Genomic DNA, 17,789 nt, shown 5'->3' on the forward strand with positions numbered 1-17,789 from the left:
ACTTTTTGCCATTATTTTGATAGCTTAGGAAATTTAATAATAAATTAACATGGAGGTACAATATCATATAAAACATAGTTATTAAAAATTCATAGTGTATTTTTCTATTACAAAATACAATGTCCTATATCACCTCACAAAATTTGAAACTAAAATATAATTTGTATTTGTACATAGAGAAACAAAAAAAGAAAAATCTCTTTAAGGTGTTAGTTGGACCAGCTTAAATAGTTGGAGGGAGTAAATTGAACCAAATATTAGTTTAGAGGGTTATTTGGACATACGCCAAACTTGGAGGGAGTGATATAGACTTTTTTTTATTTTATTAAAAATTAGATTTAAATATCTATCTAATGATATTAATTATGTATCATAAATATTATTTTTTTATATATATTTAGTTAAGTTGTTTATTGAGAAACAAAAACGATAGATATTTATGGACGGAGAGAGTATGTAATATATAATCCAGATAATAATAAGATACGGCATCTGCTCCGGTACTCCTCCCTAAAAGGCCCCGTTCACGTGCCCTTGAACCCGGCTTGATCCGCTTCTTTCATCCGGAACAGTGTTTTCCTCTCACAAATTTCTCCGGAATTCCTCTAAACCATCTAAATTCCTCTAGAACCATACCATCCGAACGAGCATTTAAAAGAATTGCACGAATCCCAAAGCAGCCAATTTTCTTCTTAATTATTTTCAGCCTGGGCCAAGCACCCAGCCCATCCAACCCAGCGAGCTCCAGCCCAACAGCCAGCTCGTGCACCAGTCCACGCGCAGCGGCACCTCGCTCGCCAGCACGACGTACACGACCGACTTGGGTGGCTGCGCGTCTCCGTTCTCGCCGGCGCCACGGCCCTCCATCCGGCGACGACGGTAGGAGGCCGAGTGGGAAGAGTGTCTTGCCGAGGCGCGCAGCGGCAAGCGTGAAGGCGTGGAGCTCCCACTCGGGGCAGCCGGCAGCTCCGCATGGCCGTGATCGTGCAAGTCTCGAGCGTCAAGGTGATGCGCCGCCGGACGATGGACATACCCGACGCAGCATGGGTGGCAAACAAGGGCGCGTCCCCCTCTCACTCGTAACGGGGCATACCGCCGGCGGTTCTTGTACCTGTACTGTGGGCATCTGTTCGAACACATACACAGAGGCAGCTACCAGCTCCGCATGCTCCGACGCCCCACAGGCAATGACGGCGATCACGACGGCGCTCGTCTGGAGCATGGCGCACAGCACCCTGTGCTCCAGGGCAACAGCGGGCGCCCAGTGGTGTTCAGGAACTCCGTGAACGGCGTGGCGAGGCCGTCGAAGGCCTCCTAGAGCGGCTTGAGCCTGTCGCCGGGGACGTCGGTGGTGGACTCGGCGCCGTCGACGAGGCCGTCTTTGGCGCGTGGGGGCGCGGACAGGCGCCTCCCGGCTCGTGGCGCGGCGGGGCGCAGGGATTTCTTCTTCCTCAACATCGACGACGACGCTGCCGAACCTCCTTGCCACGGTGCCAAGGTGCGGGCGTCGGTCGGCTGATGAGTTCCGCTGCTTCAGAATGTCGACGCGGCGGCACCATGTCCTTCCTCGGTGAATAAACGGTGGAGCAGCACACGGAAGGGCAGAAATGAATGGATGACGCCGTGACGGTGACTTTAGTTTGGGGACAGGGCTGAATTCAGGGCTGGGTTGGATGGGCTGGGTCTAAGCGTGGCCCAGACTGAAAACAATTACGAAAAAATTAATTACCTTAATTGGCTGCTTCGAGATGTGTGCAAATTTTTGAGAAAGGAGTACCGGAGCAGATGCCATAAGATACAATTAAAAATTTTCCTCTCCCATCCTTTCCTCCTGCTCCTAGTTTTTACTTTTTAGAGTCCTTTACGGACAGGTTTCTCCTCATCCTTTCGTCCTAAATATATCTTTTATTACGACAGGTTTAAGTAGGCGGTGAAAATGATTTTACAGAAAAGGATCCATGCGGCCACGCCACGCCACGAACGTTGCAGTTACGCACCCTAACACCGACCTGAATCCCAACCAACCCCTTAATTACGCCATCATACGGTAGGAGTATTTACGGTAACGACCGCTCCTCCTGCGCTCGTCCACCACCTCTACGACTACTTCTAGCGACGAGCCCGTCGTGCCAGCAAGCAGCCAAGCCAAGCCCCGCGGCCCCATGGGCAGGCACAAGGCCTCGCCTCCGGCCGCGGTCCGCCGTCGCATCGGCGGCGCCGGGGCGTCCGCCATCCGGTGGGCGCTGCGCGTCGCGACCAGCATCGTGGCCTGGACGCTGCTCCTCCACCTCTTCACCTTCCTCGGCATCCCCCGCCCGCCGCTGCCCATCGCGCGGCCGTCCTGCCTGGGCGGCCGCAGCAACTCCACCGCCGCTGACTCCATGGTTGCGGCCGGCGAGGTCGGGCACCTGGCGCCCCCGGCTCTGCCTCCCAGAAGTGAGTGGCTCTCGTCTTCTTCAACCGGGGGGGGGGGGGGGGGGGGGGGGGGGGGGGGGGGGGGGGCTCGTGGGTCTTGGGGTTGGGTTTCATGGAATCTGGGCCGTCTTCCTGCTCTGGTCTTGGTTGGGGGGATGGGGCGCTTCGTGCTGCCCCGATGGCGGCAATCAGAATGTGGTAGTTCTAGAGCATTTGTCCGTTGGATCAAATTGTTCTCCAGAGTAAATAAAAAGGGAACGCTTAAATTGACTCATTTTGACTAATATCGCGCACATTTTGGATGTTGGGCGATTCAGAAGTTGCCAGATTTCTGAGTTGACGATCAATTGCTCCCTCTTTGTTCTTGGTCATTGGGATTCTTATTTGTTTCGTAGATTGTGATGTGGACGTAAGAGGGGTTGCCAGAAAAATAGACTTCGCTGGGGTGTGGTGATGTGCGTGGTCGGATTGCTATTCTCCGTGAAATCGTGCATTGGGGTCTGAATCGGTTCATATCAAGCGAATGATTGTGCCATCTCTTCGTTTGATTTTCTTTTCTTTTCTTTTGGGGGTGGGGGGAGCTTGTTGGAATGGACAATCTTCCAAGTTGTAAGTAGAATGAGAAATACCAAGTCTCATGATCTGTAAGTAATAGTAGGCCCGGAAACGATTTGATCTTTTGCAAAGAAAATTTTCAGGTTTAAAACAACAACAACAACATGAAGACTGACTACTTAGTAAGATTCTAATCATTATGTAGGTGCTAGGTGGCGAAATTAATCAAGCTTCTGCTTTGTTTATACCATTATTAGATCATGGTGTAGTTGCAGTAGAGTGCTCAAGAATACAGTTTGCTCGTGTTTATCAGAGTATACTGCATAGCATGTTGTTGACAGTAGTCTATCATGTTATTCCATTAATATGATAGTTCACTCCAAATATAACATTTATTTCTTCTTGTAGGGCTTTACAAGAGTCATGGCTACCTTCTAGTTTCATGCAATGGTGGTCTGAACCAAATGCGAGCAGCGGTTAGTACTTATATTATGCTCTATTAGTGTATCTTACACTTCCTCTATTTACTCATTGGCAGCTTCAAGTACAGCAAAAAGCCTCAAACTATGTTTTTCTTATGCTTTGCGAAATATTGTTTTGTGCAGATATGCGACATGGTGACTGTAGCGCGCTACTTGAATCTAACCATGGTGATACCTGAACTTGATAAGCAATCCTTCTGGGCTGATCCTAGGTGTGCATTTTGCCCTATGCTTTCTTGGTCGATTACAGAATTAGGCAAGAGTAATGATGCAAACTTGTTATAATTTTCAGTGATTTTGGGGATATTTTTGATGTAAATCATTTCATCGATTCATTGAGAAATGAAGTGAAGATTGTCAAAGAACTCCCACAGAAGTTCAGTGAAAAAGTTCCTCTGTCAATGCAACCAATCAGCTGGTCTAGTGAGAAATACTATTTGAGGCAGGTTAGATAGTATTTTTTCTCTTACAATTAGAACTACTTTTTTTTCTCTTCTGTCAGTTGTTGGTTCTCACAATCAGCGGTCTTGTTTTCAGATCTTGCCTCTAGTACGAAAACACAAGGTTGTACGTTTTAGCAAGACAGATTCTCGCCTTGCAAACAATGGCCTGCCTCTGAAGCTCCAAAAACTTCGCTGCCATGTTAACTACAACGCATTGAGGTTTACACCATCCATTGAGGCTCTAGGAAACAAGATGATCTCAACTCTCAGGACAACTGGATCTTTTATTGTGCTTCATCTGAGATATGAGATGGATATGCTTGCTTTCTCTGGCTGTACACATGGATGTTCTGATGAAGAAACAGAAGAGTTGACAAGAATGAGGTTCTTTTGATATTACTGCTTCATAATCAACTTTATTTTCTCCTCCCAACCTTTATCTCCAATACTCATTGTTGTCTGTTCTTGGGACCTCAGATATGCATATCCCTGGTGGAAAGAAAAGGAAATAGACTCTGAGAAGAAAAGGCTTGAGGGATTGTGCCCCCTTACTCCTGGAGAAACAACTTTAGTACTCAAAGCTCTTGGTTTCCCCAGAGACACTCGAATATATATTGCGTCAGGTGAAATATATGGTGGTGAAAAAAGATTAGCTGTATTGAAGACAGAATTTCCTAACATTGTAAGCTCATCTTAACTCCACATCCATAATTTTTTTGCTTGCAATGCTACAAGTATATGCTTATTTGCTATTGTAAAATGTAGGTGCGGAAGGAGATGCTTTTATCTGATGATGAGTTGCAACCCTTTCAGAGGCACTCAACTCAAATGGCAGCACTGGACTATCTTGTTTCTGTCGCAAGTGATGTTTTTATCCCCAGTAATGATGGAAACATGGCTAAAGTTGTAGAAGGACACCGTAGGTCTGCATACTTTGTTTGACTTTCCTAGCATTTAACTGTTTATTCCTCCTTGACTTCCATCAAGTACATCTATTATTGCAACTTGGTTTAGTAGGAAGTGTGTAATGTTTAGTTTTTGTGCAGACATGTGTGTACTATTTGTGCTCACGGGAGTGTTGTAGTTATACGTTCTTTTCCTCCTTAAGAAAGCACTGAAGAATCATGGCAATATAAACAGCAAAAGAAAATGCCACTTGATTAGCTGACAAGTGCTTATGCTGGGAATGCAGGTTTACAGGCTTCCACAGAACCATACAGTTGGATAGGAAGAAGCTAGTTGAGCTTATAGATCTTTTCGAAGATCAGGAGCTGTCCTGGGAAGAATTCTCTGTTGCTGTCAAGGAGCTCCACGGGGGCCGAATGAGCCAGCCCACCAGAAGGAGAATTATCCCCGGACAACCAAAGGAAGAGGACTACTTTTATGCTAATCCTCATGAATGCCTTGGACCTGCAAAAAAGCGAAGGGGTAGATTAAAACATATGGAGATTTGAAAGCCGTGTGCTTAATGCCTAGTGGGCCACTGCAGATAGAAGGCCAAAGTGAAATTGGTAATGAGATAGCATTTACATGCCATTTTAAATAACCAGATTAGCTGGCTGCAGCAATGGTGAAACAACCTTCAGCGTCCTCATTTGACTGATCTCTGCTCATGATTTTTGCCGAGCCACACCCTCGTGGAGTGCTGTTGGGTGAACAAACTGGTAGCCATTAATCTGCCTGGTGGAGCTGATCTCTGCCACGAATTGAAGATGATTCTTCATGTTGATGATCAGCAGGGAGCATCAAGAGAAGCTTTTGCCATTCAGAAACTTGATGGACATTATTGGTTCCTGGATTCGGATTTCGCTGATTCTGTTTTCTTTTTGCCCCTACTACCGAGATATATTGTGGCATAGTCTGACTGAGCTGAGAGATGACATGGCACATATTAATCTGTAGATGTCATGCTCTGTTGTGGTCAGTAGCATGTACGAGGGATATGTTGTATACTTTGTATTAGGTAGTTAAACCTGTTGTCGGTGTAAAAAGACCTCGTGCAACTTTGGAAAGGAAAGCAGTGTAAATGCACTGAAGAATTGTATCGTTCGATACCAAGAGTGGCAGGCAAGCCTTGCTGCCTTGGAATTTGCAATGGTTTAGCATAGCTGATGTTTAGCATCTACTCCCTCCATCCCAAATTGTAAGTCATTCCAAGAATCTTGAAGAGTCAAATTTTTTTAAGTTTGACTAAAATTATAGAGAGAAATACAAAGATTGATGACATCAAATAGGTATAATATGAAAATATAACTAATGAAGAATCTAATGATACTTACTTGGTAGGATAAATATTATTATTTTGTTATATAAATTTGGTCAAACTTAAAAAACTTTGACTCTCCAAGATTCTTGGAATGACTTACAATTTGGGATGGAGGGAGTATCTCTGATTCTCGCTGATGACCCGTTCGATTTTCAGCTAGATCCATTACGACTTTTCCAGGATTTGGATTTGGATGTGTAAAACTTCTTAGCTCGATGAAAAACTAGCTCATATCTGGCTCAGTGTTAGTTTGTAGTAGATGACAAGACAGTAAGCTTTGGGGCGGGTCCAGCTCAATTCATGGGTATTCAGTTGAATACATATTATTTTGGGGGGAAATGTGTATATATAGTGTATACTTTGTATATAAGTGCAAAAACGAAAATGGACCAAATTTAAATCGATTCAGGCCGATAGCCCACAAGCTTTGCTTTCCCCACCAGGGCCACCACCCAAATGCCAATCCCGATTCCGCCATCCCCGAACTTGAGGAACCTACACGAGCAGTCGCGGTGGCAGCCGGCGGAGAGCGCAGCTTGGACGTGTCCCTCTGTCCAGCACTCGCAGCTTCGCTTCTTCCATTCTTCTCCATTTCACGCCATGCCTCGCAGTGGAGGGCTTCTTAGCATATGTACATTGTATATCTGTCTCTTTGAGCTTGCCAATACAGTTCAGTTGGTCACTCTAACATGGTACGTAGTAGTAGCAAACATTCGTCTGTATGCACCTTGTGGTGGAGACAGGGAAGACTGAAGAGGGAACCCTTGCTTGTCTACAGCTGAAATGACTAAAAACTTTGTACCAGTACGGAGACATCGCACTGCGACTAAACTATGGATCTGTACTTGCCTGGAGACGAATGTTAATGTTCAGAGCTATGTAGACAACTCAGCGCGCGTTTAGTTCGCGAAAAGTGCGAAATTTGGCTACTGTAGCAATTTCGTTTTTATTTGACAATTAGTGTTCAATCATGGACTAAGTAGGCTCAAAACGTTCGTCTCGCAATTTCCAACCAAACTGTGCAATTAGTTTTTATTTTCGTCTATATTTAATGCTCCATACACGTACCGCAAGATTCGATGTGACAGGTACTGTAGCACTTTTTGGGAAAACTTTTCGCGAACTAAACAAGGGCTCAGAATTGTGCACTTGCATTACGAGGTCACCCTAAAGTGCACTGATCATTTTTATTTCATTTTACTTTTATTGCGTCCATTTTGTGACACCAAATTCTCACTGTTGCAATTAAATATATTGCTTACATGCACGTTTAAAGTATAGGGGGGTTATGATGGAAGTGCTTTGTGAAAGAAAGACTTGGGATCTAGGTCTAGGATGCCTCCCCACCTCCCATGAGAATGTAGGAGATTAAATCTAAGTGGACTCCTGGAAATGTTCAACCATGGAATCTGAGCAATTGAAGGCATCATTATACAGTAGGACCAATAAGCAAATTACAGTTATGGGAACGACTTCAGTAACACAAGGCTTCAGAACGTGCATAAACAAATTGCGAGGAAACATGCACTTGTCAGCAGCTAATTTCCTACTGGAAAAAACACATCACCCAGAATAGCCTCTATGTATCACTACAGAACATCACAATACAACTGTTGTAAAATGTCCGCTCGTTGTGATACAGTAGCAAACTGCAAAAAAACATGGCACTCAGCACACAACTGGTGCATAATCGATAACACTAGGACACTAGGTATTATACAAACTTACACTCCAAAATCAGGAATCGGTGCTGCAAAACGGTACAGAACTTCTAAGACTAGTTAATTTCCGGTTCCTAGAACTATACAACCAAAGCTAATGGAAATATGGACATTTGGTGGTAACCCGCAACTGAAAGAATGAACAACCATTCACATGCTACCTAATTTCTGGCTTGCTACAGGTCTATCACTCTATCATAGCTCGGAGAGTATAGCAGGGATATAGTGAGATAGCTCAGCGGTGAGTGACTGGAACCCATTGACAAGTTGGGTGTGGAATTCCTGGTCTTCTTCCCCTATCAATCTGGAATGCACACGGATTGCACGCTTGCAGACAGCCATGAATTCAAGCAATGCAGCGATGAGTTGCTGCAGTTCTTGGGATCTGAGCCTAGTAGCTGGCTCACCAGATAAGAATGCAGTGCACACACTTAATACCCCACTGTTGACCTGCATGGCAATATCAAAAGAATTAGCTAAAAAAGCAAGAAAATGAGCAAACGGTAGTGACAAACTCATAAATCTTTCCATTTCTGCAAAGGGGGTTCAGCCTCACCTGCACAGCCACACTTCCTTGGAGTATCCTTTGCAAGCTTTGAAGCCTTGGGAGTTGATCACCTTCAGAACTCCGTGGTTCTTCTAGTTCATTTCTCAATGCAGCTGTTCTTGTTTCGATCATTCCAATCGCATTCTCGACAGGAGAGAACTCCAGAGATTCAGATTTGGTAACTAGCAGGCGGTTCACCAAAGCAGGAAAGAAACCCTCTGTCTGGAGCACCGTGCGCCTCTTCCACTGGTCTTCTAGACCACCTTGTGTTTTTCCATTTTTTGTGAATGGTGTATCGAAAAGAAAACGGTCAAAAACACGTGCACGAACAATACCAGTAGACAGAGAAAAAATCCTTTCCCTCCTGCTACTCAAGTCCTCATCCTCCATCACAGGATCAACAGCAGTGATCTGTAAATAGCAGACGCCAGGCTGCAACTCATCAGCATTGACTTGTCTAGAGTCTGGAATTATGTGTAAAGTGTGACTCCCATCCATTTTAGCCTCATATATATGACTAAGCTTCTCCATAATATCACCAAGACGTACATCCCGTGGTTCTCTAAATACATACTCCTTTTTATTGAGCTTGCCAAAACGCTCACCATAGAAACCAACTCGGTAGTATGTGGCATCAATGAATGGTATAGGACTAGCCTCCTGTTCAAGAATTGACTCATAGATGTTTGTGAGTGATGTATGGCATTTGGCCAGCTGTCCATAAGCCCTTCTGCTTTTATACACAGGAATTATGAGTTCCTGAATGCTTGCACAAAAATGGTAGAGTTCGGCTTGTGTGAAGAGTTTATTGGCAAGTTGAAGATATTTAACCGCTGAGTCCACTGTTAATTTGGATGCACCATATCCCTCAACTTCAGCTGCAGATGCTTCTGCACTCACATCAGTGTTGACGATAGGGCAAATCTTGCGCAGCGAAGCAACATGCTCCTTGCTCCACACAGCATCATTCCTTCCAACAAGTGCCTGTAAGAAAGTTTCAGAGGTTACAAAACTCCATACAGAATATGTCAAGATTGCAGGAATAAAAGATAGTGCAGGAGCAAAGATCACGACCTGCATGATCACGCCAGCTACAGCAACTGCACATTGTGCTGCTTCAGCCCATGATTGCATCTCCTGGTGTGCATCACACAGATGCAGCAACCACATTATGTGAAGATCTGGAACGGGCGCATAGGCCATAGCTAGTTTATAGAAACCCTCGGCAGCTGCATACCTGTCTACAGTCACTACAGAAGTAACAGAACCCTACAAGAATTATTTCGATTTACATGTCATCAGTTGTAGAGGACTCAAATAAAGTGGCAGAGCCAAGCATATTACCGTTACTTGTATGTTAATGTCTTAAATTTAATTTCCTTTTGCAGATTACAAATTGCCATTTTGCCACAACAAATAATGGATAGCACACTAGAATTCATTGGTGAACTTTGCTTACCAAGAGGGCATGTTCCAGACCAGCATCAAGGGCCTGGACTAGACATTTAGACAGATGTTTCACCTCTACCCAAGACCACCTATTATCAGAGGAACCTTCAGGGGTCACCTCCAATGCAGTAACAGGGAGGCCACAATCTTTTAACAGATCCTTGCTTCTCACATCAGCCATTTGCTCCAGTGATTTCCTAAGGCGCCGAGCTTCACTACTTTCTTCAAGAGAACCATCGGATTTCATTTGAGTTACTTGCACATCGGACATCAACTCTGACAAAGTAATTGTCAACATGACCCTCAACCTTGTAGTGTTCTTGAAATAGTTGAATGAGTTCTAGAACCACAAGAACATCTATATCAGTATCATTCAATTGAAGACCAGATAAAGCTACAATTCAGCTAAGCAGCTTACCCTAACAAGAATCTGCAACCCAACAACAGCTCTTTTTCTAATCGAATCATTTCGGAAAACAGCAAGCCGCAAAAGATGAAAAGCAATTTGCTTCAAGAAGCGGTCATTCTCCCTTGCCATTAGTGTTGCACCATGAAGATTAAATATATTGTAGACCACAGGAAGGAAAGCCTTCCAAAAAGCCAAGGGCTGGCTCCTAGATAAAAGACCCATTAAGATAGATGTTACACAATCTAGCTTCGCATAATCAGTAGTGATGCTTCGAGTGCCTGCAGCAACTGAAAACTTCTCAGTTATTCCCAACACTTCGAGGCTCACAGCAGTACTGAGATTTTCTTCCCAAAGTTCCTGTAAGAATTGTCTGAGGTTAAAGAGAGAAACGTGTAACCTGCAACACCACATATGATAATTAGATTAGACATAGAGTATACCAATTTTTGTCTCAGTACTGGATGTAGAGACTCTCTCAATGCCCTGGCGGTTGACCCGATTCTTGAAGATTGCGCTTGAGCTAGTGCTTCCCTCAATGAATAGGGTTGGTTAGGGGAACTTAATTGAGGGCTAACCCTGTTCCACATGTATCCATTTTCTGGTGTTCCCTGAGGCTACATTAAATAACAGTGATCATTATGAAATGAAATAACTAATATCAAACTGGCTGTAAATTAAGGAGGTACTTTATTCACATCAGTTTAGGAAGTATATGCGCATGCCACAGTGTTTTCAAATCGCTCTGTTAATCGACAAATCAGTCCCTGGACATCAATTAGGTGAAGCTGTCATGTGGAGCCGCCGGCCTCGGACACGAGGTGCAGCCAGGGCAGCCCCCAAGGGTGCTCATGGCCTGGAAGAACCCAAGGAGGCTTAGGCGGCTGGAGGGGCTGCAGTCTTTAAGGCAATTAAGTAGAAGTTGAGGAGATTAAGGAATTAATTAGCCAGCTAGCAGTTAATGGCTGGCGCAAGTAGCAGTGGAGCTGAGCTCCTATATGTACCCCCTATACTCGTTGAATGAAGAAAAGAAAAGAAGTTATTCCCAAATCTCCATCTCTCTCTCTGTTATTCTTAATCTCACCCCCTGCTGTGGTAGTCAGGCAAAAAACCTGGCACCTCCATTACCTGGTTCGAGTTATGAACTGAGAAGCCAAGGGCCTCCAACTCTAGGCGCCCAGGTCCTTGACAACTTGGTATCGGCTAGCCGGCGCTCTTCTTCCATCTCCGCCCCGCACTCCAACCCTGCTTCATCCACCGCCTCAGCAGCCTCCACTTCCTTGCCTAATGGCTGAGCCGTCCACCGCCGACCTGGCCAAGATGATCCAGGCCTTCACCACCACCATGAACGCCTCCATCAGCGACCTTCAACAGCTGGTCGCCGCTCTTCAGCAGGCCCAGCCACCGGCGTTCTCTGGCTCAGGATCGCGAGGCTCGAGCCACGGTGACCACCACAGGGACCGCCCACCTCGGTTCCAGAAGCTGGACTTCCCCAAGTTCGACGGGAAATCCGGTCCGCTGGCCTTCCTTAACAGATGTGAGTCGTATTTTCATCAACAGCGTATTGCAGAGCCGAGGAGCAAGTTTGGATGGCGTCATACAACCTTGAAGACGGCGCCCAGATGTGGTTCCTCCAAGTGCAGCAGGACGAGGGTACGCCGTCTTGGCGCCACTTCACCGAGCTCCTCAACCTCCACTTTGGGCCGCTGATCCGCTCCAACCCCCTTGGTGAGCTGATGGTGTGCAAGCGGACGAGCTCAGTAGCAGAGTACCAGAACCGCTTCGAGGCGCTGCTTCCTCGCGTCGGCACACTCACGAAGGCGCAGCGCGTACAAGCGTTCACGGCAGGACTGCAGCCGCCGCTCAACCTAGACGTGGAAGTCCACAACCCGCAGTCCCTCGTCATCACCATGAGCCTCGCGCGCAAGCTGGAGCTGCGTGAGCAGTACTACCCCGCCGCTTGTTCCAGCTCCGCCTGCGCCACGGCAGGCCATGCGCGGCCTCTTGACGGGGCCACCACCACAGCTGGCCCTGCCAGCCCCCCCCCCCCCCCCACCTCGTGCAGTCGCCCCTTCTCTCACCGTCGAGGGCTGCCAGGTGAAGCGGTTGTCCCAATCAGAGATGGAGGAGCGGCGCCGCTTGGGCCTCTGTTTCAACTGCAATAAGAAATTTGGCAGGGATCACAACCACGCCTGCCAGCACATCTTCCTCCTCGATCTGGCCGAGGCCGATGACGACGATGATCCTGAGCAGACCGACGCTGCGGTTGACAACCCGCTCATCTCACTACTCGCCATGGCAGGCGTCCGCTCCAGCGAGACCATGCAGGTCCGCATCCAGCTGGGCAGGGGCGTCCTTAGTGGCCCTGCTGGACTCGGGCTCCACCCACAACTTCGTGTCCGAGGAAGCAGCGGCACGCACCTCCCTCAAGCTCCGACCCCACGGCAACATGAAGGTCACGGTGGCGAATGGGGAACGGGTGCCATGCCCCGGCATCTACAGTGTCGTTTCCTTCTCCATCGCCGGCGAACCATTCTCCACCGACTTTTTCGCAATACCTCTGGCCGGTTACGACGTCGTCCTCGGCACCGAGTGGCTGGCCTCCCTTGGCTCGATCCTCTGGGATTTCGGCACACTCACCATGTCCTTCTGGCACCGAGATCCCAGGGTGTGCTGGACACGGGCATCACCGGGGGCACCGGCCCATCTCTACGGGCGTGCAGCGCGGCTGATGTCCTGCCAGCCCTGCTGGACGAGTTCGCCGCGGTCTTCACCGAGCCAACCGGCATGCCTCCGCCTCGATCCCGAGATCACTGCATCAACCTTATCCCGGGGATCCTCGCCGATGGCGGTCCGGCCCTACCGCTACCCCGCTTCCCACAAAGACGAGTTGGAGCGCTAGTGCACCACTATGCTGGAACAGGGGCTTATCCAGCGCAGCACATCGGCGTTCTCCTCCCTGGTCTTGCAGGTCAAGAAGACGATGGGAAGTGGCGCTTCTGCGTCGACTACCAGGCCCTCAACGCTATTACAGTCAAGGACGCCTACCCCATTCCGATGGTCGACGAGCTCTTGGATGAGCTTGTACGGCGCCCGGCTTCTTCACCAAGTTAGACCTCCGCTCCGGCTATCATCAGGTTCGCATGATCCCAGCCGACGTGGAGAAGACGGTGTTCAGAACCCATGATGGGCTCTCTGAGTTCCTCGTCATGCCGTTCGGGCTGTGCAACACCCCAGCAACATTCCAAGCACTGATGAACGACGTTCTCCGCCCCTTCCTGCGCCGCTTCGTCCTCGTCTTCTTCGACGACATACTGATCTACAGCGCCTCCTTGGCTGAACACCTTCACCATGTGCACGCTGTCCTCACCGTGCTGCATCAACACCGGCTGTTCGTCAAAAGGTCCAAGTGTGCCTTCGGCGTTCACTCCGTCGCGTATCTGGGGCACATCATTTCAGCACAGGGGGTGGCCATGGACCCTGATAAAGTCCAGGCTGTGACTGGCCGCAGCCCCGCTCGGCGCGCGCGATCCGAGGTTTCCTTGGGCTTGCGGGGTACTACCGCAATGTTCGTCAAGGATTTTGGCGCCATCGCAGCCCCCCTGACGGCCCTACTGAAGGAGGGGTTCACCTGGAATGAGGCAGCGGGCGCAGTCTTCGTCGCCCTCAAGACGGCCATCACCATGGCATCGGTACTGGCCCTGCCCGACTTCGCGCAGCCATTCATCGTTGAGTGCGACGCTTCGATGCATGGCTTTGGGGCCGTTCTCCAAGACCAGCACCCCATCGCCTTCTTCAGCCGTCTTGCTGCCCCTCGACATCAATCCTTGGCGGCATATGAGCAGGAGCTGATTGGATTGGTGCTGGCCATCCGCCACTGGAGGCCATATCTTTGGGGCCGCCGCTTTCTGATACGTACTGACCATTTTAGACTCAAGTTTCTTTTGGATCAGCGGCTGACCACCATTCCCCAGCACCATTGGGTGGGCAAGCTGCTGGGTTTCAACTTCTCCGTGGAATACAAGGCAGGCAGCACCAATACGGTAGCCGACGCCCTGTCCCGCCGTGACACGGAGGAGACAGCGATCTTGGCTCTCTCGGGACTGCGCTTTGACTTCATCGAGCGCTGCGACAAGCTAATGTTCAGGACCCCGCACTGGTCGCCATCAAGGAGATCACTTCCTCCTAGCGCGCGGCTCCCTGGTCCCTCGTCGATGGGCTGGTCGCATTCCAAGGGCGCCTCTACATCCCGCCTGGCGCCCCCCTCCTCTAGGAACACCTCGCTGCCATTCACGATGACGGCCACGAAGGAGTCCAACGCACACTCCAGCGCCTGCGCCGCGACTTCCACTCGCCGAACATGCGTGCTGTGGTCCAGGACTATGTGCGCGCGTGTGCCACCTGTCAGCGCTACAAGTCCGAGCACCTGCACCCAGCAGGCTTTCTTCTTCCCCTGCTGGTGCCAACAGCAGTATGGGTGGACATCGGGATGGATTTCATCGAAGCTTTGCCGCGCGCGGGAGGCAAATCCGTCATCCTCACCATTGTTGATCGGTTCAGCAAATACTGCCACTTCATTCCGCTGGCCCATCCTTACTCAGCGGAGTCCGTGGCGCAGGCTTTCTTCTCCGACATCGTGCGCCTGCACGGTATTCCGCAGTCCATCGTCTCGGACAGGGACCCGGTGTTCACATCCATTTTCTAGAAAGAGCTGCTGCGCCACGCCGGAGTCAAGCTCCACATGACGACGGCGTTCCACCCGCAGTCTGATGGCCAGACAGAGGCAGCCAACAAGGTGATCGTCATGTATTTGCGCTGCCTGACTGGCGATCGCCCCCGTCAGTGGCTGCGCTGGCTGCCATGGGCGGAATACATCTACAACACCGCCTTTCAGTCCGCACTCAAGACCACTCCATTCCAGCTCGTCTACGGCCGTGAGCCACCCTCCATCTTCTCCTATGAGCCTGGCGAAACCAGGGTGGTTGTGGTGGCCAAGACCATGGCGGAACGCGATGAGATGCTAGGCTGATGCCCAGGCCTGGCTGGAGCAAGCTCAGGACGTCTACAAGCAGTTCTACAACAAGCATCACCGCGACGTTCACTACAGCATGGGTGATTGGGTCTGGCTTCGTCTCCGCCATCGTGCCCCGGCCTCCCTCCACGGCGTCACCAAAGGGAAGCTGCGGCCCCGGTACAATGGGCCGTACCGCATCTCTGCCATCATCAACGACATCACCTTCAGCCTTGAGCTCCCTCCCCACGCCCGGTTGCACGATGTCTTCCACGTCGGGCTCCTGAAGAAGTTCGTGGGCACTCCCCCGGCCACCCCCCCGGCTCTGCCTCCTATGCATCATGGCGCCACACAGCCGGTTCCAGAACGCGCCTCACGCACCAGGCTGGCCCAAGGCGTCCGCCAAGTCCTGATACATTGGCAAGGCGAGCCCTCAGCCTCCGCTGCCTGGGAGGACATTGACAGCTTCATCGAGCGTTACCCAAGCTTCCAGCTCGAGGACGAGCTGCTCGTCGAGGAGGGGGGGGGGAGAGATGTCATGTGGGGCCGACAGTCAACCGCCGGCCTCGGACACGAGGTGCAGCCAGGGCAGCCCCCAAGGGTGTGCATGGCCTGGAAGGACCCAAGGAGGCTTAGGCGGCTGGAGGGGCGGCTGGAGGGGCTGCAGTCTTTAAGGCAATTAAGTAGAAGTTGAGGAGATTAAGGAATTAATTAGCCAGCTAGCAGTTAATGGCTGGCGCAAGTAGCAGTGGAGCTGAGCTCCTATATGTACACCCTGTACTCGTTGAATGAAGAAAAGAAAAGAAGTAATTCCCAAATCTCCCTCTCTCTCTGTTATTCTTAATCTCACCCCCTGCTGTGATAGTCAGGCAAAAACCCTGGCACCTCCATTACCTGGTTCGAGTTATGAACTGAGAAGCCAAGGGCCTCCAACTCTAGGCGCCCAGTTCCTTGACAGAAGCAATTCCATTAGTTTCCCTAGTCACTCAATCAGACGACTAATCGTCGACTAGTCACAACTAGTCGGTGCTTTCTAGTCGAACGATCAGCCTGTAGAAAGCAACTTGGTCTTCAGCAGGTCAGCCCAGTAGCATTCAAGGCCCATACCACCACCTATATACTAGTTACACTGGCTGACCTAGCCGCCAGCTGAACCGAGCGAGCGTGAACCAATGAAGCTTTAGGTGCATCTCAGAATCTCAGAGGTCGTAATTTTCCTAGAGCTGCTCGAGGTGATGGTCCCAGTAGGAAAACAGCAGCTTGTGGTGATTATAGTCAGCCTAAAGTGCACAATTGAGTTATGCAAGGAAGATTACAAGTTCAGTGGTTGCTGTAAGTGAAAATATCAATGAGGATGATGAAAACAGAGAGGAGGGTGTGCTTATTGATGGCAGACATGATCCCTCTTTTCTAACTCGAGAAGATGAAGATGAAGATATGGAGGATGAATCTGGAACCAGGATTGAAGAGGGGCTTTCCAATTGGATAGGGCTTTGGATGGCTGAATGCTGATGTGCAGCATATGCTGCAAACTGGGTTTTTTATGATGACAATTGACAAGCTTTCTTTCATAGTTTTTTTTAGTATTAGTTACCATCATGAACTTTCAGATTTAAGAACTTGTTAAGTTATTAAGCACTTCAATGTGCAGCAGTAAGCACTCTTGTTTAGCATTTCCATTTATCGTTGGCTGCCTGTTATGCTACCTGAATGCCAAATGCTAGATGCTAATATGCTATGCTAAGTGCTTTATTTAAGCTGTCCTGGGTCACATGTCAACTAGCCCCAAACTAATCACGACTAGTTGATGCCTAGGCACGATTAATCACCTAGTCTGTGACCAGGCGACTAGAGTCCATATCATGATTTGAAAACATTGCTTGACACACGGTCAATTCCACTGTTGCAGGCAGTGGCATGGAACATCAGATGTTTGGTTTCAGGAACCACCCCCATAATATGAGGTGGTGCATCATGATTCCATCCCATGAATTGGTGCAATGACTCCATCCCCCATGCCTATACTAATTACTAGCTTGTGAGGGATGAGGCTGTGGTGAATCAACTCATTCCATTCCACAAACCAAACAAAAAGGTGAGTGAGAACATGATGGACGTCCAATTCCTCAAACCAATGTTTTCAAGGCGGTAAGGCGAGGCGTGGCGACTGACTACAGCCTTACGTTTAAGCGAGTAAGGCGTAAGGCGAGGCGACGTCTTAACAACTTAAGGAAAATTTAAAACAACAGAGCAGTAAATGGTGAAGAAAAAAAGAAAAGGAAAAACGAAAAAAGAAAGGAGTAAGTGGTCTGGCCCAGCCCACCAGGCACATGTGCCCCTCACGTCTTCATCTCTCTCTAATCCCTCTCTCCGCAGCGCCGCCGCAACTCTCTCCGTCTCTTGCTTCCCTCTCTCCTGTAGGCCAGTGCCGATTGGGAGGCGGCCGCGGTTCGCCGGCGGCTGCTCCCCGCGAAACTTGACCAGAGGGGGAAGC

General features: G+C 49.1%; 2 protein-coding genes across 4 annotated transcripts; one reads left to right on the top strand and one right to left on the bottom strand.

The window, feature by feature from the left end:
* The first annotated feature begins 2,076 nt into the window (after positions 1-2,076).
* LOC136499722 (rhamnogalacturonan I rhamnosyltransferase 4-like) lies at positions 2,077-5,941 on the top strand. Of its 2 annotated transcripts, none has more exons than XM_066495276.1 (8): positions 2,077-2,436; positions 3,379-3,446; positions 3,576-3,664; positions 3,745-3,898; positions 3,990-4,279; positions 4,373-4,577; positions 4,661-4,818; positions 5,088-5,941. In XM_066495276.1, the coding sequence occupies exons 1-8, from the start codon at positions 2,163-2,165 to the stop codon at positions 5,347-5,349; spliced, it is 1,500 nt and encodes a 499-aa protein (XP_066351373.1). In that variant the 5' UTR covers positions 2,077-2,162; the 3' UTR covers positions 5,350-5,941. The 2 variants fall into 2 exon arrangements, with proteins under 2 accessions (XP_066351373.1, XP_066351378.1); XM_066495281.1 differs by having other exon boundaries at positions 4,661-4,814; positions 5,088-5,285.
* A 1,810-nt stretch (positions 5,942-7,751) lies between these two features.
* LOC136545391 (guanine nucleotide exchange factor SPIKE 1-like) lies at positions 7,752-11,547 on the bottom strand. 2 transcript variants are annotated; one of them, XM_066537419.1, is made up of 6 exons: positions 10,728-10,931; positions 10,297-10,644; positions 9,889-10,218; positions 9,504-9,698; positions 8,439-9,413; positions 7,752-8,332 (listed from the first exon to the last, which is right to left on the bottom strand). In XM_066537419.1, exons 1-6 carry the CDS (start codon positions 10,872-10,874, stop codon positions 8,078-8,080), a joined length of 2,250 nt encoding a protein of 749 aa, XP_066393516.1. In that variant the 5' UTR covers positions 10,875-10,931; the 3' UTR covers positions 7,752-8,077. The 2 variants fall into 2 exon arrangements, with proteins under 2 accessions (XP_066393516.1, XP_066393511.1); XM_066537414.1 differs by having other exon boundaries at positions 8,439-9,698; positions 10,728-11,547.
* Between the last annotated feature and the right edge of the window lie 6,242 nt (positions 11,548-17,789).

The sequence above is a fragment of the Miscanthus floridulus genome, chromosome 1 (genome assembly GCF_019320115.1).
Source record: "Miscanthus floridulus cultivar M001 chromosome 1, ASM1932011v1, whole genome shotgun sequence".
Classification (NCBI taxonomy): Eukaryota; Viridiplantae; Streptophyta; class Magnoliopsida; order Poales; family Poaceae; genus Miscanthus; species Miscanthus floridulus.

Bases quoted from the DNA above. Each gene is read 5' to 3' on its own strand.
- LOC136499722 (XM_066495276.1), top strand. From the start codon at position 2,163: ATGGGCAGGCACAAGGCCTCGCCTCCGGCCGCGGTCCGCCGTCGCATC. The intron at 3,665-3,744 runs GTGTGCATTTTG...TATAATTTTCAG, and splicing joins TCCTTCTGGGCTGATCCTAG to TGATTTTGGGGATATTTTTG. The intron at 4,819-5,087 runs GTCTGCATACTT...CTGGGAATGCAG, and splicing joins GTTGTAGAAGGACACCGTAG to GTTTACAGGCTTCCACAGAA.
- LOC136545391 (XM_066537414.1), bottom strand. From the start codon at position 10,874: ATGTGGAACAGGGTTAGCCCTCAATTAAGTTCCCCTAACCAACCCTAT. The intron at 10,219-10,296 runs GTAAGCTGCTTA...TTGTGGTTCTAG, and splicing joins GGTTGCAGATTCTTGTTAGG to AACTCATTCAACTATTTCAA. The intron at 9,699-9,888 runs GTAAGCAAAGTT...TAATTCTTGTAG, and splicing joins GTCTGGAACATGCCCTCTTG to GGTTCTGTTACTTCTGTAGT.